Source organism: Orbicella faveolata, unplaced genomic scaffold (genome assembly GCF_042242905.1).
Source record: "Orbicella faveolata isolate gen_17 unplaced genomic scaffold, um_ofav_v1 contig_24, whole genome shotgun sequence".
Classification (NCBI taxonomy): Eukaryota; Metazoa; Cnidaria; class Anthozoa; order Scleractinia; family Merulinidae; genus Orbicella; species Orbicella faveolata.
This window is the reverse complement of record NW_028301552.1, coordinates 18,501,624-18,525,863: the sequence shown is the minus strand read 5'-3', so window position 1 is coordinate 18,525,863 and position 24,240 is coordinate 18,501,624. Positions and strand designations below refer to the sequence as shown.

General features: G+C 38.2%; 2 protein-coding genes and 1 long non-coding RNA gene across 6 annotated transcripts in view; 2 read left to right on the top strand and 1 right to left on the bottom strand.

The window, feature by feature from the left end:
- The first annotated feature begins 376 nt into the window (after nucleotides 1-376).
- Nucleotides 377-4,039, top strand: LOC149110737 (uncharacterized). Its single transcript, XM_089291241.1, has 3 exons — nucleotides 377-645; nucleotides 1,517-1,798; nucleotides 2,523-4,039. Exons 1-3 carry the CDS (start codon nucleotides 535-537, stop codon nucleotides 2,805-2,807), a joined length of 678 nt encoding a protein of 225 aa, XP_089147367.1. The 5' UTR covers nucleotides 377-534; the 3' UTR covers nucleotides 2,808-4,039.
- LOC149110736 (uncharacterized) lies at nucleotides 3,896-6,184 on the bottom strand. The gene is made up of 2 exons (XR_016207792.1): nucleotides 6,039-6,184; nucleotides 3,896-4,262 (listed from the first exon to the last, which is right to left on the bottom strand). It is a non-coding gene; the product is annotated as an uncharacterized LOC149110736 (long non-coding RNA).
- LOC110057378 (uncharacterized) overlaps nucleotides 4,255-24,240 on the top strand; it is a 38,286-nt gene continuing 18,300 nt past the window's right edge. Inside the window, exons 1-5 of one of the 4 annotated variants that reach the window (XM_089291151.1) lie at nucleotides 10,011-10,111; nucleotides 10,256-10,329; nucleotides 10,439-10,605; nucleotides 17,318-17,612; nucleotides 21,969-22,103. In XM_089291151.1, the coding sequence (XP_089147277.1) occupies nucleotides 10,288-10,329; nucleotides 10,439-10,605; nucleotides 17,318-17,612; nucleotides 21,969-22,103 (639 nt within the window). In that variant the 5' untranslated portion in view covers nucleotides 10,011-10,111; nucleotides 10,256-10,287. Of the gene's footprint in view, nucleotides 5,881-9,385; nucleotides 10,112-10,255; nucleotides 10,330-10,438; nucleotides 10,606-17,317; nucleotides 17,613-19,896; nucleotides 21,838-21,968; nucleotides 22,104-24,240 lie in introns of those variants that run through there. The other 3 variants (XM_089291152.1, XM_089291150.1, XM_089291153.1) reach the window with 3 other exon arrangements.

The following is a 24,240-nucleotide window of genomic DNA, read 5'->3' as shown; positions in this document are numbered from 1 at the left end:
AACAACAAACAACAGATTCGAGGCTCCAAGGGTTCGGAGTGAAAATAAATTTGCGGAGTGCCACTCAACACTCAATAATCCGCCGGTTCTGCGGGCTATGCGCAATTTCCAGATCTCAGATCCAGAAACAAAGTCATTTTGATCTAGTGCTGCCATAAATGTCGTTGCTCTCATCTTTTGTGTAGTTTACAGAAAAAACGCCGGGCTTGTGAAAAGCCGGAAGAATGAAACGAGAAGATGCTCTTACTGGCCTGGCCGTCTCTTTTTTCCCCGCCGACTTCTTTCATTCAGCGTCGTTCTCTTACCTTGGGGTGATAAAGCTGGGTTCAATCCAAAGCGTGGAAATGGCTACGGGTACTTGTCATGTTCGGTGTTCAAGAACAATTATCAGTTTATACAAGCCCAATACAAATGGATGATTTTCATTCCATGATCCAGGAGTCCCTCACTTGTCGACCTCAGGATTATATTTTCTGTGGTGTCCAATGACCAACACAGGGATCAAGTGATGCAGAACAAGACAGTCTTTGTGTGATGGCGCGCTCCATTATGGCGGTGTCACGTATAGTCCTCAGCTTGTTTGTGTTCTTGGAGTTTCTTCTCGTCTGCAACTGCGGCCTGACACGAGAGAAGGTTCGTCTGAAGGTAAGATAAGTTTATTGTTGACTTGAGATACTATGCAAAGAAATTTGCCACTCATACGTGTATATTCAGACAAATGGAAATGATTGGCGCCAGTGTAATATTATTAGTAACATTTTAAGCAAAATTTAGCCAAGTAGTGAAGAGCCACAACAAGAGACTTTTTGGGATTAGAAGAAAAGGGTATCACCAGAAGAGTTTCACTTTTATCGTGATTTTGTTTTAACATTATGCTTTCATGTCTTCATGACTGTGGTTCCGTTTGTTGCTCTGTACTGTGGAAGATGCGCGAGGTCACATCGTACCGCATACAATTAGCTGACATCCCCCCCGCCCGCCGCCCCCCGGAAAGGCTTGTGGTTGGGAGAGGGGCAGTCAGTAGTCTAGCTAAATGGCTTCATTTTATCCTTGCCGTTTGGCTTTTACCGGGCAACATCTGTTATATTTCTGACCGAAACTGGTTTTACCCTTAACACTTTTGTTAGGTCTACCAAAGGGAATTTCCTATCGGGAGAGTGCTGAAAGTGCCTTATTCAAACTAACAAATCCAAATTTCATTTGTCTTGTTATACATGATCAATTTAAACGCTTTCTCTGTCGTAATTTTTAAACACACGGCGTTTATGGAAATCAGGTTTATAGGTAGAATATTGTTGTAAGTTAATATAATATGAGGATTAGAATTTTAAGTTCAGGATCTTAGACATTTTATTGGAATTTATTGTACCTGATGAATTTTTACCGCGTATAAATAATGATTAAAGATTAAAGAAAGATCCCACTTGTATTCAGCATCGTGGCAGGTCATAAGAGGCGGCTGTATTCGCATCATCGATGCCGTTTCTGTTTTCAAGCTCTCTTTTCTCGTTCCCAGCGTGCACTTGACGACGATGACATTGTACTCGGTCTTAAAATGTACGAGTCGAAGATGTCCCAAATGCAGACAAAAATCTCAGCACAGCTGGCAATCATGCAGAAACAGAAAAATCGGATCGAGGCCATCAAGTTTTATTTAAAACTTAAGGGTGAGGATTACGAGAAAGATGATCTTGAGGGGAAAATTACTTTTGACACTGATAAGGCGAAAGAGAGCTTGCAGCTCGCCTCACTAGATAATCTGGTGCGTGAAGTGGACCATCAAGAGACGTGGCAGAAGGTGAGTAACACCTTTCATTTCTCATTTATCCTATTATCAAAGTGCGAGGGAGAATATCAGCCCGTATGCTGCCCTGAGGTCTTGGCGGTATTACCCTGGTCTTAGTGGTTTTCCCTCTTCTTTCTTTCACGGGAGTTAAAATAAAAAGCCTTCACGGTGGTCAAAACATTGCTTCGCGACTCGTTGGCCTCACGTTTTCTCCACCTAACTGCAGATCTGACCCAGATTTAGGCTATTTAGGCTCTCTCTTATTCCTAGACAAGTGTGCGCAAACCAAACACTATTTCAGACAAAAACCGCTCTACCTATATAGCTTATATAATGGAGTGCAGGTCTCATTTAGGTGGTCCTGAACAGAACGCCAATGCTTAAATGAGTTTTACCCATCAAGGTATCTTTTAAAGGGTTGAACGCAAAGGAATAAACACTCGCCGTCATACCGTTTGTTTGGCGTGAAATCTTTAAAATTTCGTTATACAAGGAAACTGATGGTAATGTTTATCTTTGTTAGATCTATTTATGTGTTTGTTTTATAGTGTTAAAAAATTTTCGAGAGTAAAAAAAAACTTTACGTTGGCTAAAATTAATCTCCTCTAGGGGGTTAACGCAAATTTTCCGACAAGCATTCCCAGCACAAGGTTTGTTGTCAAAATCTGCCAAATTCTAGGGATGAGAAATGAGAAGGGGTGCCGGATTAATTTTGCATCGGTGTGTTTGTCAAAAGGGTCTCCTAGATGCACTTAAGAAAGAAAACGAAGTCATGGATGATATTCACCTGCGTGTTTTGGACAGTCGAGCGATCTGTCGAGATACTACAACAGACTGGAAAGATCAGGCAAGCGGCACGATCAGAGAACTCTCCAGGCATTATGTCAAGTGCAACGAGAACGAGCTTTTGCAGAGATTTTACTTAGAAAGGAAGTCCGCGTCTGAGGACAAACTGAGATACAATTATCGATGCTGTCGGTTGAGCATGAAGGAGAACTGGCAAAGGCCCGATGACATGTGACTTGTAAAAACTGTTACTGGTATTGTTAGTGAATTAACGACTGTTGGTGCTGAAATTGTACTGCTGTTTGTAGTTAGGGCGAGAGACTATATTGGAACAATAGTTTGGTATTCTGTTAAGGTAGGCGGCAACAGTTCCCAGCAATTTCTAAGACTCTGATCCCCATTTACAAGTTTTTTTCAACTTTGCCAAAACTTGCACCTTACCCTGTTAATCAAAATTCCATAAAAAAAAAAAAAAAAGAAAAGAAAAAAGAAAAAAAAAAACTGGGGGTCACCGAGCTCGCTCTTGAGCTATTAGCAGTTAGAGCTCGAATTAAAGGTGTTTTTAATCGATAATACCGTTGCTATGTTAACCTATTGGATCACGAAAATGATAACGTGTTAACTAATGATTGGGCCGTTTTTTGATACCGTGATTGTAGCTTTATCTGATAAGGAGTGGTTGTAATGACCTATCAAAACCTAAGACCTGGAAAGTGCTGGAAAGGTAATCGTTGCACATTAACGCGACTGACCCGAGCGAGGTTGTACGGGAAAATGTAACGCGCCACCAAGAGGTCGCGGAAACGAGATAAGACTCGGGCTCGCGTTTTCATTAACTTTGGTTAAGGGGACAGAAAATCCTCTAGGATCAACCTCGGGCAGTTCTGGGCTTTTCATTGAACTAGCTGAAATACTGATCTCCGCAGAATACGTTTTTTGCCAATTTATCATTATCTTCAAGGTGAAGATGTAGAATTTATGAGCATCCATAAAAGATACAGCGAATAATGATTGCAATTCGCTGTGACACTGATTTTCTGAAATAACTCCAAAATTGATAAATTCACAAATAATATTCTCTTCGATCAGCTGCCAGGTCGTAAAGTCGAACTGCAGTATTCACAACAGCGTTTTAAATCTCTTTAATTTATGTACTCTGCATATCTGTGTGGATAAGTTTAGAATTCTCAGTTACAGCTGTCTGAATGTGGGTGTATTCCCTCTAGCAACATTTACTATTTGCATATTTTTATTGTACTTTGAAATTTATCGAACTATAAATATTGAATTAACTTACTTAAGCGCAGCAAGAGCTTTAGCCACTCCACTTATCATTTTTATAATTTTAACGATCGATATACACTATTTTATTTGTAACAATCGACGGGAAATTATGAACTGAAAACCATTTCGGTTTTGAGTACATAAATGAACATTAAAAATAAAAGAGTTTCCCGTGATGCAAAATTTGCTATTGATAAGGAAGTTATTTGGTCTGTCAAGCGTCAAATCTGGGATTATTTATGACCTAACAATGCTGAAGAGCTTAAAGTTTAAAGAGACGAACAAGTTAATGCTGAAGAACAACGCTGGATGAAATGAAGATGGCTGGCTATTTTAGACCCTTCATAGCGTCTTGTCTTTATTGTCGTTCTTGCGGTAAAAACCATCCATTAAACGCCCTCGTTTTCTAAAACATAAATAAACATCCTGCAGCATTAGTGACGTACATATTGAGTTTAATTTATCCAAGGCATACAGATTATCCCTTGCTATTTTTTTCCTTGTTCGAATCGACTCAGCAAACGATGCTATAGAGAAGACTTAACGATGCCATGTCAGTGAGTTTTAGACATAAGGACGGCTCTTATAGACCATGGAGTTTTATCGTATTCTAAGGTAAGGTCTAAATATTATATTTATCCAAAGTGGATCTGAAAATTTGTGTAGAAACGAACTTAACCGTTAAGAATGGCGTACTGAAGAATCACATGTAGTAGATACATGTTTGATCTTTCTCTGGTATTTTTTCAAAAATCGAGCCTGGGTTGTTAGTGAAATTCCGTATTGAGACCGCTATGCAACCCAGCCTAAAACAAGCATTTTACACAATTTTTCAGACTGAACTGCAGAAGTAAATATTAGACTTTCAGTTGCTAGTCTAGCGGCAGTATTGATATTGTCTTTCTTCGTGGATCGACAAATACTATTTACAAAAAAAAAAAAAAAAACAAGAAGAAGGAAATACTTGGAAGAATACAAAGGTTTCAGTTTACGCTCTCCATTTTGTTTTTCTGGCCTTATTTTTTCACACTCGTAGCTGGAATATCCATGCTAAAGAAAAGGAATTGCTAGAAGAATATTTAATAACTTGCTTTGTGTTGAATTTTGTCTACCTTTTTATTTTCATATTAATATTGTATTATTCATCTCAACACTCCATTCTATTGGCTGAATATTAACTTTGATTTCTTAAGTCGTGCGGCGCCTTCATGCTGGTTATCGCATTTGATGGATGCGTTTTTTTTCATATCCGAATTTCCCTTACTTTTTCAACTTTCTGAAATCTAATTATTCTAAAACCCGTTGACTGCATTCTCTTTTTTAGATTTCTCTTGTCAAAGAGAAAATGCGATGAAAATAAAAAGCATTCAGTTCAGATTCAAACCGATTATTTTATTGCAGACCACAGTGAACTTCATACTGAAATTTCAACTTTTTTTTAAGTACAAATCAAACATCATCACCTACTGAGCTGCTTTTAAACATCTCAAAAATTTGTATTTAAAATTTGCCTTTTTTCACACTTAAGTATTTATACGCTGCTAATATTCTGAATTCACTGCTTCCCTCTAGTGGTCAATGCGTACTAATGCTGACTATAATTAAACGGCTTCAAAAATCCTAAGCGCCGAAAACGGCACATGAAATTAAAATATTGTTTTTGTCTAGTCTGTAAACTAGGGGCGACAAACAGTTTAATGTGATCTGTGTTTAAAATCATAACATAGAAATGGTAAATCATGTGGTAAAATTGATTGTCAAAAAACAAAACTGTCGGCTTCCGAAGAGACACTTTGGCTCCTAGTTGTCTTGCTTATGTCAATGTATATCAAGGTAACTTCCTTATAGGAGGCCTTGGAGTATTTTATACGTTCTTCAGCGGTGGGAACTGAATTATTATTTATCACGCTAAAGTGACGATACTTAGCACTTGGGAGTTTGAATGGTGGTGAACAGTATGAAGTGCCGCACTTTAGTAGTCGACTAGCTTTTACTGATAGCACAGTCAACGTCGACTTGATAAGGTACGTTCCTTACATGATTTCGTGAGATAAAGTTACCCTCACTTTAGAGTCTACCATCTTTAAAACTTACACCTAAGGAGTTTTGCGTTCGCCTGTGAATGTGTCGAGGATATGAAGGACACGATAGTATATGAATTCTGGTACTAAACTGTCCTTACCTTTAGAGCGTTCTGATTTTATTTCCTTAATTATGGCAGAATTCCAAAGTTCGGACGTCGTTGTTTTCGATATAGTAGCGACACTTGCTTGGGATAGCTATCTGGTGGACCTTAATAACTGACAGTTGCAATGACTACTGCAGTTAACTGCTATGTGCAATTGCTATGTGCATGTCCTGACAGATTTGCATATTTTTTAGTTATTCTGCATAATCAGGGCAGTTGGGATGGCGCCTATCAATTTGGCGTGGATTTATTTCTGGCCGTGAGTCCCGCGTGTGTTTTTTACTTTTGTTGTTGGTGGTGGTGGTTCTTTCGTCTTGGTACGATTCGAACCTTTTGCAATGTTATTGTTCCCCTTATTGTTGCCTTAGCTGAGATGAGATGAGTAAAATGATCTGCACAGTGCGTAAGCAATCAAATGCGCCACGATATTGAGTTGAGAGGCGGAGAAGGAGGGGGAGGGTTTGAAATTAAGCTCTTTGAAGTCAGCGTCCTCAAATCTTATCTTCAAAGATCTCTGGACTTAATAATGAGAACAAAGGAATCGACGACCCCACTTTTCTTGCTTTACTGTAAGTACATATGCACTGTTTGGAAGACATTTGTGGTTGCCTTGATTACAGGCAATTTGTTCAGATATGATTGACGGTTTTTCTATAGGTACTTTCGTGACCGGGCTTTGTGGCCTCAGGGTGAAAACTGGATTAGAATATTCCTCTCAGACACAAAATGCAAAATACAAATTGGGCAGACACGGTAATTGTGCCATACCATATCATGGAGTCAATCGCAGTATCTAACAGATACCGATAAATACTTTTTTTTTACTTGTGTTGTAAATTGCTTTAATGATGTGATCAAATTTCTCGATACAAGCTTACATCAAGCTCAACGCTAATCACTTCTCGATATACATTTTTCATTACTCGCTCGTTCGATTTGATCGTGTACAAAAAGATCTCTTCTTTTTCTCTTGTCAGTTTTAAGTAAATATTAACAGCGTCACAGCCTTATTACGTAATCTCGACACACTGAATTGGTACGTTGTGTTGTCGTCAATCAGTAAGGTGAAATCACTTCCTACGATAAAGCACACTCGGCAGAGAAATGAAAAAAAAAAAAAAACAAAAAAAAAAAAACATTGCTAAAATACATGAAATAAATTCTAGTGGTGCTTCCTCATGTATGGAGTATATAAGAAGGAGTAACGGAGAAAACTGTGTATGCTTCATCGTAGGGGTTTTAATTTGATTGAAAACTACCAAGGTGCTAACTACCGAAAGAGCTGCTTTTCGTCATTAATGCATGCCAGAATAACAGTGCAGTTTTCTGTTAAAATATGAAGTAATTTTTACCTTTCAATAATAATATAATATTAATAATAATAATTATAATAACGTATCAGTTACTTTAGCTGGGGGATAACCCTCAATCAATGGAGGACACCTTCCTTAAAAAGAAATAACAAAACCTAAAATGGTATTCGCCTATTGTCATAAATTTTGTGTGAGGGTCACCCACAATGCAAATAATTGCGTGTGCTTACAAGTAATAATCTTGTCATTTGCATTTTGTTCATATTCATGGTCTTCACATACGCTGCAGCAGCCGTCAGTTTTTGAATCGAAACCATCTTTCTCACAACCTATCTTATTTTTCATTTATCAAGGTTATAGAATATGACGTTGAATAATGAAAAGCTGAGCGAATAGATCAATCAGTGAAGATATGACTTTAAAAATGGCTATAAACAAGAACGTGGACGGTCTCGAGTTACCTTGAGAAGATAAAAGGGATGGGAATGACCCTTAGAAACGTCTGGTTTATCTTTTACCCTTTACCTAAAATCTACCGTATTTACCTATTGAAATTTGAACACTAGATGAACCAGTCACTCCGTCAATCCGTCTCTAACAAGTGCCATTTTTCAGTCTGTCAGTCAGTAAGTCATTCAGTCAGATGAATCAATCCATATTCCGAACTCGTAGATACTGTCTTCCAAAACTGGAAGTTACTGAACCACTACTTCAGCATTTTGCAAGTTGCACCATGCTCAATACTGATGGTTACGTTTACCTCATCTCAAACATCTCGTTTTCAAGAAATCTTTGACACCCTGAATCTGGTTCACACGGACACCAAAAAGCTGATGTTCAATTCCTTGTGTCTAATTTGAGTTTAAACGAAAAAACGTTACACTTATTATACAAATAATTTGAATAACTCGCACTCAAAGGTGATGTCCTCTATATAGTCTGAAACGCGACTGACTTATATTAGAAGTTTCACTGACCTTTAAACCAAAAGTAAACTTTCATTTTGTTGCAGGGCACAGATCGTAACAAATGAAAATGTACATTGAAGATATGCAGCGTCCTAAAATAGAGGTTAACTTTGTACCTCCTTGCCGTTGCCCCTAAAAAGCGGGCTATTGTAAGAGAAAGTATATGAGCTTAGCTTTTCGTCGGGACAATGAAAACTGTCCGAAATAAGTAGGTGTCCGTAATGCAGGGTTCCACTGTCATCAACGACGTCGGATATTCCTGTGGTCATTCTAACGTTTTTTTTCATAACTTGTTACCAATTTCTTCATCGCAAACCACAGCATGACTCAAGCTATTGACACAATATTAGACCGTATTCATTGTGTAAGCCATAAGCCCTGCTAAGTAACTACTGCGTGCCACTAGTATTCCCAGTGATTCATTGGACTGCGCAAAACAGGGAGAAAAAAAAAAAACCCCGTAGCTTTGTGTCTTGCATCTATAGCTCACGGTTAGGCTTTACCTAAATATACATTTTTAAGAGATTTAGACCCGACTAACTACGTTTTATGAGGGTGTATTGGAAAGACACTCAAAAAGCATGAATGACAGAGAGTTTGATTATAAAAGCCATTAGATGAATTACATACACATTCAAATGCAAATATTTTGGCTCAACTCCTTTGAACGTTGTGTGTCTGGACTGGAATCATCCGCTATGGACCGCAAAGCTCCGAAAATATTATTTTAAATATTATTTTAAAAACACAAATTTTGTTTTGCCCATATAATGTAGTGAAATGTGTTATTGGATGGCGCAATTCTTTGCCACTGAGTCTCGGCTCTCTTGCCACCTTTGTGTCGTTTGGTAAACACAACCAATTGATGTGGCCGTGTTGTTATTGCCGCTAAAATCGTCATTATTCCAAGTACGTTTAGGGAGGATCAACAGTATAATAGGAGCTTTTGAATTTCTTGCCAATAGACCCATTAACGTTTTGATGTTTATAGGTTCGTGTGGTCTTCCATTATGACATGACCTTAGAAGTAAACCACGCTGAAACCTCTTAAGCTGGTAACGTTTCCAATAGAAACCAAACTGCTTTTAGAATATAATTCAATGCGATTCGTTTGTACATGGATTAGGGGTGACCAATGTGTGTCCAATATCCACTCTTGCCCTTCTTAATTACGTGTGTCATCGTGGGCTAAACAACCAGAATTGTGATGGAATGCAGTACGCATGTACTTGTGTTCACCTTCTTAGAGCGCAAATTCCGACACGGATTAGATATATTTATGGCACAGGCCTAATTCCCAGACAGAGCCGGCATAACTTGACGATGCGTGTGTTCAACTGGGACCTCGAATTTTGCCCACTTTTTTTCATCTTCTGTGCTGTGATGTATCGGCTTCATCTACATGTACTTTATACAAAATAGTTTCAAGCCCAATTATGGTACAAGTAGAGCCTTTCTGATTGGGAAACTTGTTAGTTTATGTCCGAGGATTGTACTGTACGACTAACAAGAGGAATACGGTGTACATTTTATGTTTGAAAAGAGAAAAATGGAACTCATCATAGTGATAAAATAAGGAGTCTGAAGAAACCTGCTGTGAATATAAGTGAGGCATGGAAGACCATTCACCGATTTCATGGGCTGCCATGCCTGAACGTTTTGCCGGACAGCTTGTCAGCGGTTTTTCCTTAGCCGTTTTGGAGCAGGTATAGCCACAATACAGCATTCATCTGTGTAATGTGTTATTTCATTATTATCGTAAGTGCTAATGGTTTCTGCTGGACAGGTGGGTTTTATGGGCACGACAATACAGCACTTTATGTCTTAATGTGCTCCTGTGAACGATTTTGCCGCTAAAGTATTTAGCATGGGAATTTTAGTCGCCGGTGTTTCTCTGTCACCCACTAACACCAGGATATCTAATTTGAAGGCATATCCGCTGCAGCGACGTGAGTGCTGTCTATGGTGCTATCATGTTCAGCAGCTGGCCCACAAACAAACAAGGTTGTCGTACTTGAAATTTAGTAAGGGATGAAAATCTTTTTTAAAACTTCAAGTAATGACGTATGACCTATTCCTGACCATCACGGACCGTCTCGCGTTGAATTTGCAGATTGCAAAGATTTTAGACTCTGCTGAAGAAACTAAACCAGATACCCAGGGGCTCCAGGAGAACATAGAATCTTTGAGAGAGGAGACAGAGTACTGGAAGAGCTTCATGGAAGTGGAAGAATGGAACAGAGACACGGTTCGTGAGGTTGAAACGGCATGGAGGAAAAGGTATTCAACCTGAAAGTTGGTCTGTTTATTATAATCTCGAAATTAAGTATTTTCGTTTTTATATATCGGTTAATCAGTCATCGGGCACGCTTGAGAAGCATTGTTTTCAGTTCCTCGTTTAATCCGATAACTAATAAAGCTAAGAAGCTCTCAATTGAAGTGGAATGTTTTCGTAAAAAAAATATAATTTGACGATGAGTCAAATTTATTGCCGGCCATCACAGTTGCATATATTGTTTTCGAAGTTACTCGACGGACGGCACGCTGAGAACGTGAAATAGCATCTCATTTTTTTTTCGCAACCAGAAGGAAAGAGGTTAAAATGACTATCGCAGAGCAGTGTCATTGATTCTACTGTTAGGGATAGTAATTACGAATGAAATAAATAATTACACGTTGAAAATAGCTGTATAGTATAAAAAGTAACAAACTTTAAATTTGCATTCGAACGCAGGTATTGGAACGAATATGAATGCTAAGTGAAGCTTATCACTCAATTATGCTTTCGTGTGTAAATTTAAATATCGACTTAACATCACCCAGCAAGAAGAGCTCATTCTTGAGACTGAAGTATTTATTTCACCTGGCCATTTGCATTTAACATTTTCTTCGAAACATTCCGTTCAAATATTTTTTCTTAGTTGAAAGTCTTGTGTTTACCGAACGTCCTATTTGCTCGGGCGGATTCTATGGCGGTAATTGACAAAATATCAAACGAGGTGTTTTTATTATTGTTAAATGAGCCGTCCTTTAATAAACAAAAGACTGTTAACACTTTAAGGTTGGCCTTTGTCCGAAAGAAAAGATTCAACTCTCCTCGTGTATCCATGTTAAACTGAAAAACTCGGTTTGTATGAATACCGATGTCTCTGCTGGGTTGTTCACAAATTGGACAAGCCCGAGACGTATTTCCTGTTTTACTTAAATCTAGGCTTCTTTTGGTGCACGGTGGTTACATGATCTCAAAACCGCATCCAAACTATGCCAAAGTGCTTTTCACGGAAACCAGTCACAATAACGCTTTTGTTATTGTATATAAAGCGGCAATAAACACTGTAGATGGGTCTGCCCTGAAACCTTTGAATTTCCTTACCTATTCTATAGGAGCCTATTCTACTGTCATTGTGATTCGGAGAAATCATGAAGAAAGCCAATTTAGACTTGGAACGTCGTAATTTAAGTCTAATTATTATTATTATTATTTTATTATTTTTTTTCTTTGAGTGAGAACGACATAAAACGATTGGTTCCACTAACTGGGCGGTTTTATTTCTCGTGTTTGAAACGCTAACGTTAAATTCGGTGATGTTCCTTTTCAAACCGGCGAGCTTGGTTCAGTAGGTCGTCGCCTTGTAATTAAATTGAGGGCGTGGCAGCTTCGAAAACCGGCCGCCATACCTCAAGTTATTTTTCTAAAACAAACGATGTATTAGACAGTGTCTCTATTTCTCGTGAAAGTATATGAACAGTCAGTTTCTTTTATATCATTTCATGTAAATAAACCAATTTTACTGTTTTGATTCTCTATAAACCTTTTGATTCTCTATTAACACGTCATCGGGTTTGGCCTTATGGCTAACGAACAAAGCATTATGCCTCATCACATAGGACAAAAATGTCGAATTTGTTATGTCACGGGGAGTTAGGGGAATCGCAAAGACTATACCGAGACTACACTGAGATTCCTGGAAGAGAAATCAATCCATTTATTCTCTAAACGTCACACATGAACACAAAATACTGATCAGTTTTATTCATATCTTTGCGAATGTCGTTTCCTCGCCATCTTAATGCTTGGAAAAGCTAAGCATCCAGTAATGGCCACCACTAAAATTGCCACCGCGCCAAATATTTTTTTTATTATATTATATAGCCTTGTTCCATTTGCAAGACTAAATCATCCATAGACCTACCGATAGCAAATGTAAGGTTTCTTAGTCTTCATTTATTTTTCCCTTGCTCGAGGCTATGAACCCAAAATTAAAAAAAAGTGCCATGTTTCACCTCTACACACGCGATGTATTACTTGCGACACGAAAGGTTAAAGATGTCGCTTTAGGTTTGTTATTCAAAAACAATTCGCCTGTTTACAAAACCTTGTCAACCCAACCACACTTCAAATCAGGACGTTTTGAAAAGTGAAACAGATTGTTCCGTCACTGGAACACTGCCTCAATTGACTGAGATAAGTGAACATTGATACACTGTGGGTGTTCGTGTAGATGAGTTATTAGGGCGAAATCTTGTCAAAGTCATCGTTCAGGTATCGTGTTAACGGCAAATTCTCGATTGTTTGAAGGTTAAATACATTAATTTGGATGTTCATTTTCTCTTATGAAACGAAGGCATCGTTAATGTTCTCATAAACCAACTTACAATTCGTAGCTACGTGTAATTGAAACTCATTTAAATGACCGTGTACTAACTAAATTACAAACAATTGCTGCCTGTTTTTACTTTACTGAAATAACACCTTTCAGTCCCCGCCCCCTCTTTTTTTTTTCCAGGCAGGTTTTTGAAAACTTGCCCAGTGGATGTCTCGTATTTGGTAAAAACCTGTGCGAATTTCTTCTTATCGATGATGTAAGTAACTGAAAAGTAGCACGAACATTCAGAATATACCCGAAATTAAAGTTTTCACGTCATATATGACACCATCAGCAATTGAGGGTATATCATGTTGCTAAGCAACGTATCACACAAAATCTGCCTGCGGGCTCACGCAGTCAGTTCTCGTAGTCTGGACTCCGACCTTAAATTTCAACTGTGATGTGACTTGAAGATTCGTATGGTATAATATTAAGTTGTCAAATTTTTGTGTGGACACTGAGCAATATGCATTCGCTGTTCCCTCGCAATATTGACGGTGGCTGCACGGCTTGGATGCTGCAGTTGTTAAGGTGTGTCTTTGTGCAAGTAATAGTACAAAAACAGTCAGCAAAGTTTCATTACGTATTCATGGCACTCTGGAACGCCATAATCTCACCGCATCAAATACCTTCTTTTGAAAACGAAATTCGTTAAGGACAGATTAGAAATGGATGCAAAATTTCAGGTCCAAAATAAATTGTACGTACAATAGAACAAAGTGATTACATATACACATCCCCTCAAATGTACAAATTAAGACTAGGGAAACTTTCCTCCTTTAGACCTCGAGTACCCATTGCTTGTACGAAAATTTTAATGCTTCTGCTTGTTAAGTAATACACAGAAATGCATCATACACACTCGAGTATTAGCCACTGCAGACGAAAACCACGGCAAAACGTAAATATATGCTACTCAGTGAAGTATTTACAATGTGCATGTATGGGTAATGTGTTTACATTCTTCAGCACTGTATATTCATATGCAATCTATTATTGTTCTCATCGAAAGCTTTTGTTCCATTTAACTGAGGATGGAAAAGGGCTGCATACACAAACTGCCTCATCCGGATGTTCCCGCAAACAGCTACTGCTTCCGAACGTCCTTCAGTTGGGCAGTGGTACCGAGATCTGCGTATTTGCAGAATTTGACTCAGGGTGTAGTTTCCATCACACGTAACACGAATGTTTCATGGGCTTTTCTTCTAAGGACTACTTTTTATGAGAGTTTGTAACTATTCGAATCTTCCATAACTGATGCTTCGGAATGCGTAGTGTTGTAGAGCACAAAGGTTTTTACAGGACTGGTTAGCTGATTCGAAGACAATTTGTTGATGTTTATCGTCAGAATAGATGTGAATCCAAGATTTGCTCGAAAAAAATTATATAATAACTTCATACCAAATAATATTTCTAAGAACAGTAGCAAAAACAAAATGATGGCGATGGTCAAATTAGACTTCAAACGTTAAACATGCAATGACTCATGTTTTAAAGAAGTATTGAAAATTAATTACCCACACAGTTTATTCAACAAGCTCTTTTCGGTGTCTTACGTTTAAGACGGGTTGAAATGTGTGAGGTTATCAATAACTCAAGCTTAGTAAAGCGACGGCCGGATAACTTGCTTTTCTTTTGGGGAGTTCAATATATTATGAAGAAATAAACTTTAACTGACTCATTTGCGGCTCTGTTAGTGATGCCGGGTGTTATTAAGTGAGGTAACAAAAGCTGTCAGCGAAGCAGAACCATATAAACCGAAATACTACCATGATTTGAACCGAAAAACTTTGAAGCATACTTCCAAAAAAGAATGGAACCTACCAAAAATGCTTCTTTTTCTTAATCCAAATTCGTTTTAAATGCTAGTTGATTTTAAAGCCTTGAAGGGTACAAAGAGACTCTTTTTAACAGCATAACATAATATATATCGTCGTTAATCGTGTTCAAATAGTGTTTAAGTGTTTTTTTTTTACTTCTTTTGGCGACAGCCAAACGATTGTTTGCTATTTCCTACCCAGAATTCACAGGTATGACAATATTGCTTTCAAATAGACTGTTAGATGAGTTATTTACAACACCCAATCTGTGAATTTCTTACTCATGAAGGATTTTTACACTTATGAGAGTTTTGAAAGCCATTACTTGTTCATTAGCCATGTAGAGAGCTTATGTTGGATCTAACGGCTCTATTCATCTTCTATTAATATTTGTACAATACCTATGATGAAATGACGTTTATGCCATCAAAGGAGACGGTTTTTGCATATTCAATTCATTTTTTTCTAAGGATCTGTTTACGTAGCCCACAAACTTTACAACCGCTCATAAGCATTACTATTTCCTTTACCCCCTTCAAAGTTTTCTTAATTAACTACAAATGACTTAAATACCTTGCTGTGCTGTTTGCTTTACAATTCTCTTTAGTGGCTTTCTCTTCCCAGCGAACAGATGTTTGCAGAAGTAAAGAGATGCAAATTAAGACGACTTGTCATTGCCATTCCTCCAGTGTGAGGCAGTTGTATTTACTTTTAAACGCAGCTATACACCCTCCTCTTATTCTACTTGAAAAAGTGGATAATTGGAGCAGCAGCACAGTTCAATTTCTTATTGTCATTTACAATCAGCTCGCGGGCAGCATTAGAGCCCGAATTGATCCCTAAAGTTTCAGAAATTAGATATAAGCAAGCCGGCCCTAAGAAACGGCTTCGACGAGTCTTTGAGACTTAACCTTCTCACCTACGCTTCCGTAGCCAATTTCATTTACGTGACAAATCACTGTTTTATAATAATGCCTTATTTACAGAAATAATTAAGTGCCGTATCTAACGTGCTGTTGCCGGCCTCATGTGTTGTCAGCTTTAAGATACAAGCTAAGAGCAGAAAAGTCGTGTAGGTCAGTATGACACATTGCGCACGTGCATATGTAAGTAAAAGGCGGTAAAATGTGGATGATGTTAGGATCTGGAGGATTCCGGTTTGTGGCCACCTGGAACTGAACCCGGCTTCTCTCTATTAGTTGGTCGATTTTGTCCTTGTATTGAGGAATAAAACACGCTGGGAGGCCTCATGGTTAGTACGCTCGTCTCCGGATCGAGCCCTGGCCAGGGACATTGTGTTGTGTTCTTGGGCAAGACACTTTACTCTCACAGTGCCTCTCTCCACCCAGGTGTATAAATGGGTACCGGCGAACTTAATGCTGGGGGTAACCCTGCGATGGACTAGCATCCCATCCAGGGAGGAGTAGAAATACTCCTAATCGCTTCATGCTACAGAAACCGGGATAAGCTCCGGCCTGATGGGCCACTTGGCTCGCATGCAGACTTAAGAGCAGAAAAGTCGTGTAGATCAGTATGACATATTGCACACGTGCATATGTAAGTAAAAGGCGGTAAAATGTAGACGATGTTAGGATCTGGAGGATTTCGGCTTGTGGCCACCTGGAACTGAACCCGGCTTCTCTCTATTAGTTGGTCGATTTTGTCCTTGTATTGAGGAATAAAACACGCTGGTTAGGTTGATCTTAATGAGACTCGACGAAACGGCGTGGCTGTTATTTTTTACTAAAAGAAGTTTTACAACTACTGAGAAACTTCCACAATATGACGCAAAGACAGTTTAAGTTGACACATTTTAATTATATCCCATATGAACAAAATAAAATTACATCAGAATTTGATACGAAGGAAAATAACTACACCACGAGCATATCCACAGGATGCAGGGTTGTTCATTGGTTGGCTGCAACCGTATCCTGGAAATAATGAAATGCTACCGTCACTATAAAGTGCCTGAAACTAAGCTCCGCAGGTCTCACTACTTAGTAACATAGACATGTAATGAATCGGGTGATATTTTGTCTGATATGTGCCATTTTACATCTTGGTGGACGTGACCTTTCTTGGCATGTCGTCGCTATCATTCACACGGTTTTATTCATAACAAAGATAATACCATGCAATGGACAATGCTTTGCGAGTAGCCCTTTGAAAAGTACCGCACTGGTGACGCGAGTTGCATTGAAAGTATTACGCGTGTACAAACAAAAGCCCTAGAATTCCATCATTCAGGAATCTTGTAGAACCTTGGGCCAACCTTGTAACTGCAAGTAGTTTTACTTCACAGTTTACCATCTTTCCGGGGTAACTATAGAAATATAAGTATAACAATGGCAAAACTTTTGACGTTCGAATTTGTTGCTGCGGTTAAGATAACTGGTAGTAAGTCACTTTCTGAGCTCAGGTAACTAACGACTTCGATGCCTCTTTCACTGCTAAACGAAGTCTTTCGAAATTTTGCTGTTTAATTCCTGTTTATTCTCTAATTTTGTTCTAACTACGCAGATCTCAAGGTGATCCATTGCAACCAGCGGTCAAACCACCGCTTGAGCAACTTGTTGAGAACGTGAAAGAACCTGTTGAAAAGCCACCTCCTCACGCACGGCCTCTCCGACGGTCACATACGGACCCTACAGACCTTCTCTGGGTTTTCCGCAGACGAGCTTCCTTACTGAAACAACGCGTTCAACAAAATATCGCTTCAAGTCAAAGTAATGAATGCAATGAACCTTATCGAGTTGAAAACGATGAAAGCAGCTCTCAGATAAAGGAAGGATTAAACGCGAGTGCCATCGATAAGGTACCTACATGATAACTGTGATGATTGAACCGACTTCAATGGTATTTGTTATAGATTTTTTTTTTTTTTTTTGTCACAAATGGTTTCTTTCCATGGGGGAATCTGAAGTTGCACATTGGCTTTACTTCAACTTTTACGAGTTGATCTATTGTTTCTGAAGTGCTTTTAATCTCCTATTGGAAATAATTCACCACAAAAGGTGTACAATGTATGTAAACAACATCATGGTGAGACTTGTTATGGGCAATCGAATCTCTTGACGCTCTACGAGATCGAACGGTGCCATACATTTTTAAATCACGATTTGTCGAAATGTGTAAATGTACTTATCGAACAAGAGACCTTTCACTCGTTAATTTACATTGTTAATTTGGGTATTTGTTTCTGGTAAGCCTTACTTTGTTTTCAATTATGTTTAATATTGTTTTTCACAGAACGTATATGCCGTTAATCTGTATGTTGAGACGAGTTGTCTCAATAACAATCGTATATACTAATGTTAACTATTCGTGTTCACCATTAACAGACCTAAAATTTTTGTCATTAATAGATTATTGGGTATTTGTTTCTGGTAAGCCTTACTGTGTTTTCAATTATGTTTAATATTGTTTTTCACAGAACGTATATGCCGTTAATCTGTATGTTGAGACGAGTTGTCTCGATAACAATCTTATATACCAATGTTAACTATTCGTGTTGACCGTTAACAGACCTAAAATTTTTGTCATGAATAGATTAATAGTCTTCATTAAGAAGCACTTTCCAAAATATGTAGCACATAGTCATCTTAAAATTAGTCAAGGGAACTGGAGCCTTGCAGAAATACAATAGCCCCAGACTAGCAATTAGGAGTTTTGTAAGCGCGAATGACAAATCATACTGTTTGTTTATAATTGAGGTCTTATTTGTGGCTGTGATGGTAACTTGTTCTAAATGCATACATCGTTATTTATTTAGGCCAGCGTAACCCAGTGAGGGTCAAAGCTGACTCTGGTGTCAAAAGTAACCATTGTAAACTACCTATTACAACTACAAAATTAACAATTGCAATTGAGCATATATAAAACTGGCGCAAAGGGAGTCATTCTGTTTCTTTTGTGATGTACATTGCTGGTGCCAAGTTTGAAGAACACTGCTTTAATATTTCTAGAGTTATTCTCAATTGAGTGTTGTGCTGTTTTAAAGGAACCACCTATGACGTCATCATTTTCCTCATTTGCATAATACAAAAACGTGAATATCTCTAAAACGAAAAAAAATATTCCAAAAAGAAAAACGCCATTCTTCTTTACTTTGAAAAGCCTTTCAAATAAGCAGGAATTATTTTTTACTTCATAGGCACTTTAAGATCGGTAGCTATAGTCTGCCGGATACTCCCATTTGGTAGTGGTCAGAACGCAGACAATTATCGGATATTGAAACGCAAATGTCTTTTCATTGTATTTTGTACAGCATTGTATTGTTTTGCCAGCGGTCTTTATATCGCAGTGGGGGGGGCAAGGATTGGTTTGAAGCGACTAAAATTAAAAACTTTTGTCTTTTATTCATTACCTTAAGTAAAAGCTGCGCTTCACAATGAAATTGGTGTCAAAGCAAACTTGGTTTATTGTATGGGACTTACTTCTAGATCACTTACAGTTTAGTAAAAATACAAAAAAAATAAATAAAAAAGGAGAATACAATACGCATGGACACTACTCAGTCTTTTTTGGTCATCTTCTAGCGTGGTTTTTTTTTTGGTTGTGTCAGACGACAGTCTCTTACATCTCATTTTATGGTATTGTATGGTCTCAGAGACTTTCAAAGCTCCTACAGCTATCGTTAAAACGTTATCGTTCCGATTTTGGTACAACCGCTGTAACACTTTTGTACCTGCAGTGATGTTCTCGGAACAGATAAAGGTCTCAAATGAACCATAGACATAATTGAAAAGTGGGATAACTAATTAACGTTCTTTTATCAATCTGTTGTTATAATATATGTTAATTGGTATGCCTGTATATGAATAATTTCAGCTAATTGCTGTTTTATAGTACTTTAGTTCTAAAGTGCAACAAGACGTTATTCTAAAACTTGTTTCTTCGAAAAGTTTGCAGCAATCGCTGTGGTAAAAGATAAAGGTTGTCCAATTCTATCACCATTCAAAATGATTTTTGGTTAAAAGGGGCTTTTCCGACAAATCGTTCACATTTTCAATGTTATCTGCATATTCTTTTCCGTTTTCTTTAATACAACTTATTTGTTCATTTTTTGTATGTCCATTTAAAAAAAATGAAATAATAAAGTAAATTAGGGAAACAATAGATTTTAATAAACCTGTAGGCTTCGTCATAAGATATTGTCGGCTGGTATTGTCAGCAGTCTCGTAAACGGACAGCGTTTTGAACCCTATCTGTCACGCGTAGGTTATAAGCTGGTTAAAACTTGTCAAAAAAGAGTATTTTGAATTTATTCGTCTCTGGTTGTGGACGGCGGCTGATCAAACCATCGAACGGTTACTTTGCGAGCAGAAGTTTCCTCTCTTCTCTCACCGTGAAGAATTCGAAAACGCAGGAAATCTCTGCCACGCAGGGCATCATAACTGGCTTACTACCTTTTATGGCGTTTTACCAATAATCCACTAACAAAAAGAATGACACTAATTTCATACTGGAAATGCGTAATTCTTATCGAGGAAGCTGATCTTTCTTTTGGCACGCCTACTGCATGTGGGTTTCGTTTTCAGTCGCCACATAATGGGTGGTCGATAAAACAAGGAACATGGAACATTCCAGAACATCCCGGAACATTAAAAAAGTAAAATAATTGTGAGAAAAATATGTAAAATTAGACAAAGAAATAACCTAGAAAGACAAATAAGTGATAAAAAAGTAAATACAAATTAACTGGTTTCAGCTCCGAATTTGCAAAAAGAAAAAGGAAAAAATGCAAATGACTGCCGATGAGTGAAGGCTTGCAACTCTAACAACCTTTTAAGTAGCGATGTCGGGAGGAAATGCCCAAGCTATGTATCCCCACTAATCCATTCCTGCCAGTTGTTCACCGTCAGTTAAATCACGTCACTGTCCCTTATGTTACGGCGTGGTTAAGGTCAATTACTACCATGTTGTTTTGTTGCTGTTGTTTTGCTCATGACGAGGGAAAACTGGGGAGAGTTTCTGTCCCCGGGGAAGGGGCTTCTGTACTCTTCCCATATTTCTTTCATTCATAGAAAACCAAGATAGTGGCGTTCAAACTCTTCAAGTAGACGAAAAATATGGGACTGTAAACAGTCTACATACGTTTCTGATTTCTTTATTCAATTTATTGCATCAAAGACAAGCGTAAACACGATTTTCCATGGTTTTACACGGCATTATAATTCTTGACTATAAACTAATTCGAACTACTCGAGTACTGATGATTTATTGACTTGCCAGACGGAATTTGGTTGTTTTACGACAGCTCTACACCATAAATTTACGTGCATAGCAAACCTTCAGATCCTGTTTAAGGGGCAATTTAAAGAAAAGGAAAGGCTCATTTTCTCCCACTCAAACCATGATTTAAAATACGCTGAACGACAACTTATCGCACTTTATTGCCTGTAAACATGAACATGAAGGAGCATTTATATTGGGCAGGGAACAACAGTTTATTTATTTTTTATATTTCTCTTTTTGGGGTTATTTTTTTAAATTTAATTTTACACATCTTCCTCGTGATTATTATAACTTTTTGATGTTCCGGGATGTTCCGGAATGTTCCATGTTCCTGGTGCCCCTCAAATTGAACATTTTATATCCAGGATTGTCATTTTATTAGCAAGTATTTAAATTTCAATTCAGGTGTTGCTTTTTAGAATAGCCGCTTCTTTCACCGGAATGATTGCGGTAACAATGGTACATGCATGCACGACGCGGTATTCCGAGGACGAAAATATAGTAACCCAGCTTCAAAAAAGGTCATTTTTATCTTTCTTTACCATTTGATTACCTTCAGAGAGATTTAGCCCCAAGGATTTAACTCTCTGTCATTTTCGGCTCATTTTGCTAATTTTAAAACGATGATTCATATCTCCTTGTCATGCATCATTTGCACGCGACGTAAACATGTCATTGTCAATTACGTATACAACCGACCTCCTACTTTTGTCTGGGCCAGGGTATCATGTTGAAATCGTTGAATATTGTTTGCGTGTAGTCGTAACCGGCTCTTAATGCTACATCTCGCCACAAATCAACAGGTTTGTACTCATAAGCGTGGGTGACTTAAATCAGTTTATAAGAACACGGGATCGAGTTGGTAACCAGTAGGAGTAGCAGTCTTAAGAGTGGCGTCTCTCGGTATGTCCTGTCATGTTTTCTTCCTTTACAGGCGCGAAGCTCGCGTTCTGAGAGTCCTTCTTCTCAAGACAGCCACCCCAAGGAATTCACCACGGAGGATAGAGCCAGAGAGTCGAGCAGTGACAGCGAGACGAGAGATGACACTCCGTATGAGTGGACCGCCATGGTGAGAAGGGTCTATAAATCTACATATTTATATTTGTTTCGATTGAACAACATTCTCTTGCCTAGAAACTAGTAGGTCAAAACGCCAATCGATGCTGGCGGATATTATCTCGAAGCTGATATCAGTGACAGTGATAATAGACATAACAAGCTCTAAATTGGAAGTGTTTATTATTTTCATGACAGATTGCTCTTACAATGAGGTTGTTTGCATTTTAAAAAGGCTTAACATGTTTCTCTCTGTGGCGCAAATTGCGTAACAAACCAGTCATGTATGCTTAGACGGGTCCTTTGATTTTAGACAAATTCGTCATCGTTGGTTTGGCATCTTTAAGGCTGAGATTAAACAAAGACATATAATTGCAAATCAGTCTTAAGAGTCAAATCAAAGCAGTCACGAAAATAGGAATAGGGTTGATGGAGTAATTTTACCACAACGTTTACGGTTGTCGAATAACAGTAATAAGCCAATTTCGATGTATGAAAATTCCACCTTTGCTCAGATGCTTGGTGGAATAAAACATAAGAGATTATCTATTTACATATATTTATTAATCCCTCAACCTTTTTACTCGAAACACATTAGCATTCATTTAAAAAATAGACCTTTTATTGCTATCACCAAAATAAGCTCCCGACGAGTTATAATAATCTATTCGACAGCGAAACTGTCAGCTTGAAACAGTCAATAATTTGATCAACTTTTCCCATTTGTTTACATGTGTCATGACGATTTGGAAACAAAAATTGTCTTGTTTGATCGCTCAGTAGCCTTGTATGGGAAAGACTCAAGTTAGTCACGTTAATGGAACATTGCCGGCTAACAAATTCTTTCAACTGGGTTTTTCAATTACTGCGAATTCCTGTAATACGATAAAGAGCTAGCCCCGTTGTGAGCCTGTTTACGATGAAATATATTATGGTAGAAGTTAAGAGGAGCAGCACTGCTAGCAAATTTATATCGAAAAAAAATTGACCTGAACCGAAGAAGAAATTTATTCTGTTATATAATTTCAGTATCTCGTATTTATGGACCACTCGGACAATAGCAGTTGTACACCTTTCTGAATCCTCTACCGTAATTTTACACTTTCCGCAAATAACTATTAGCGTCGTAAAACAAAAGGGGGTCAAGGTCTCGTGGCATAACAAAATAATCATGGGATTGAATTGTTCGATGTCCGCAGGTGGCGGCCTTTCCTTGATAATAACCCTCGTGTCTGCTGTCTTAAAAACCTGACAAACCTTGCGTCGATTGCAAAACAAACGGTACCGCACCATAAGTAAACTTTACGTACTTCGCCACTTGTCACGAGGGCCAATAAAATGCTATTTTGACAGGAGGTATTCCATCACTGAATTCCACTGTTACCCCATATGGATTTTAGTTCAGTAAATGATTGATTCGATACGGTTGCCGGCGGTATCATTTCTCCCAATTACTGGGCGCTGTTTACTAAGAGTTATATTGGATTCTTCATTGCTTGGAGCAACGTGCACTATTCTTGAGCGAACATGGATAAATTACAACTTAAATGAGTGACCAAGACGACTAAGCTCGTACGATCGATTCTCAATTGGATTAAGCACCTTTTAAATTGCCTTCTAATTGATCACGAAACCAGCAGTGCCAGCTTCACAGTTCATTCGCAGTCATAGCTGTGATAATGAGCTCACTCCGTCGTCGACAAAGCCATCCTTGTGTATTAAGAACCGTATCTGACTCTTCGAAAAGCCAGGTAACACGAAGTGTTTATTCTTTCAATAGCTCTGTAGAAGAATTTGTCTAAATAAGCCAGAAATTTGACAATTCTGTCCTATTTCCGCATTGTTATGGCTATTCTAAATAGATACGAAGTCAGCTGCAATTGCAACAGATTACTACTTGAGTTAGGCGGCTCTTTCTCGTGCCTGGCAGAACTAAACTGAACTACGCACATCAAGTTATAACTCAGTATTTTAGCAATCAGTTAGGAAGGGATGGCGAATGTCATACATGTTTGCCAATGGCTTTCAACTTTCCACGTGACTAACACGATTATGTATTGAAATACCGGACGGAATATGTTTGTTTATCGGAGCAGAAGCTGCTATCTAGACCCATTTCAGATTTCGTACAAGTAATTAATGCGCTATCT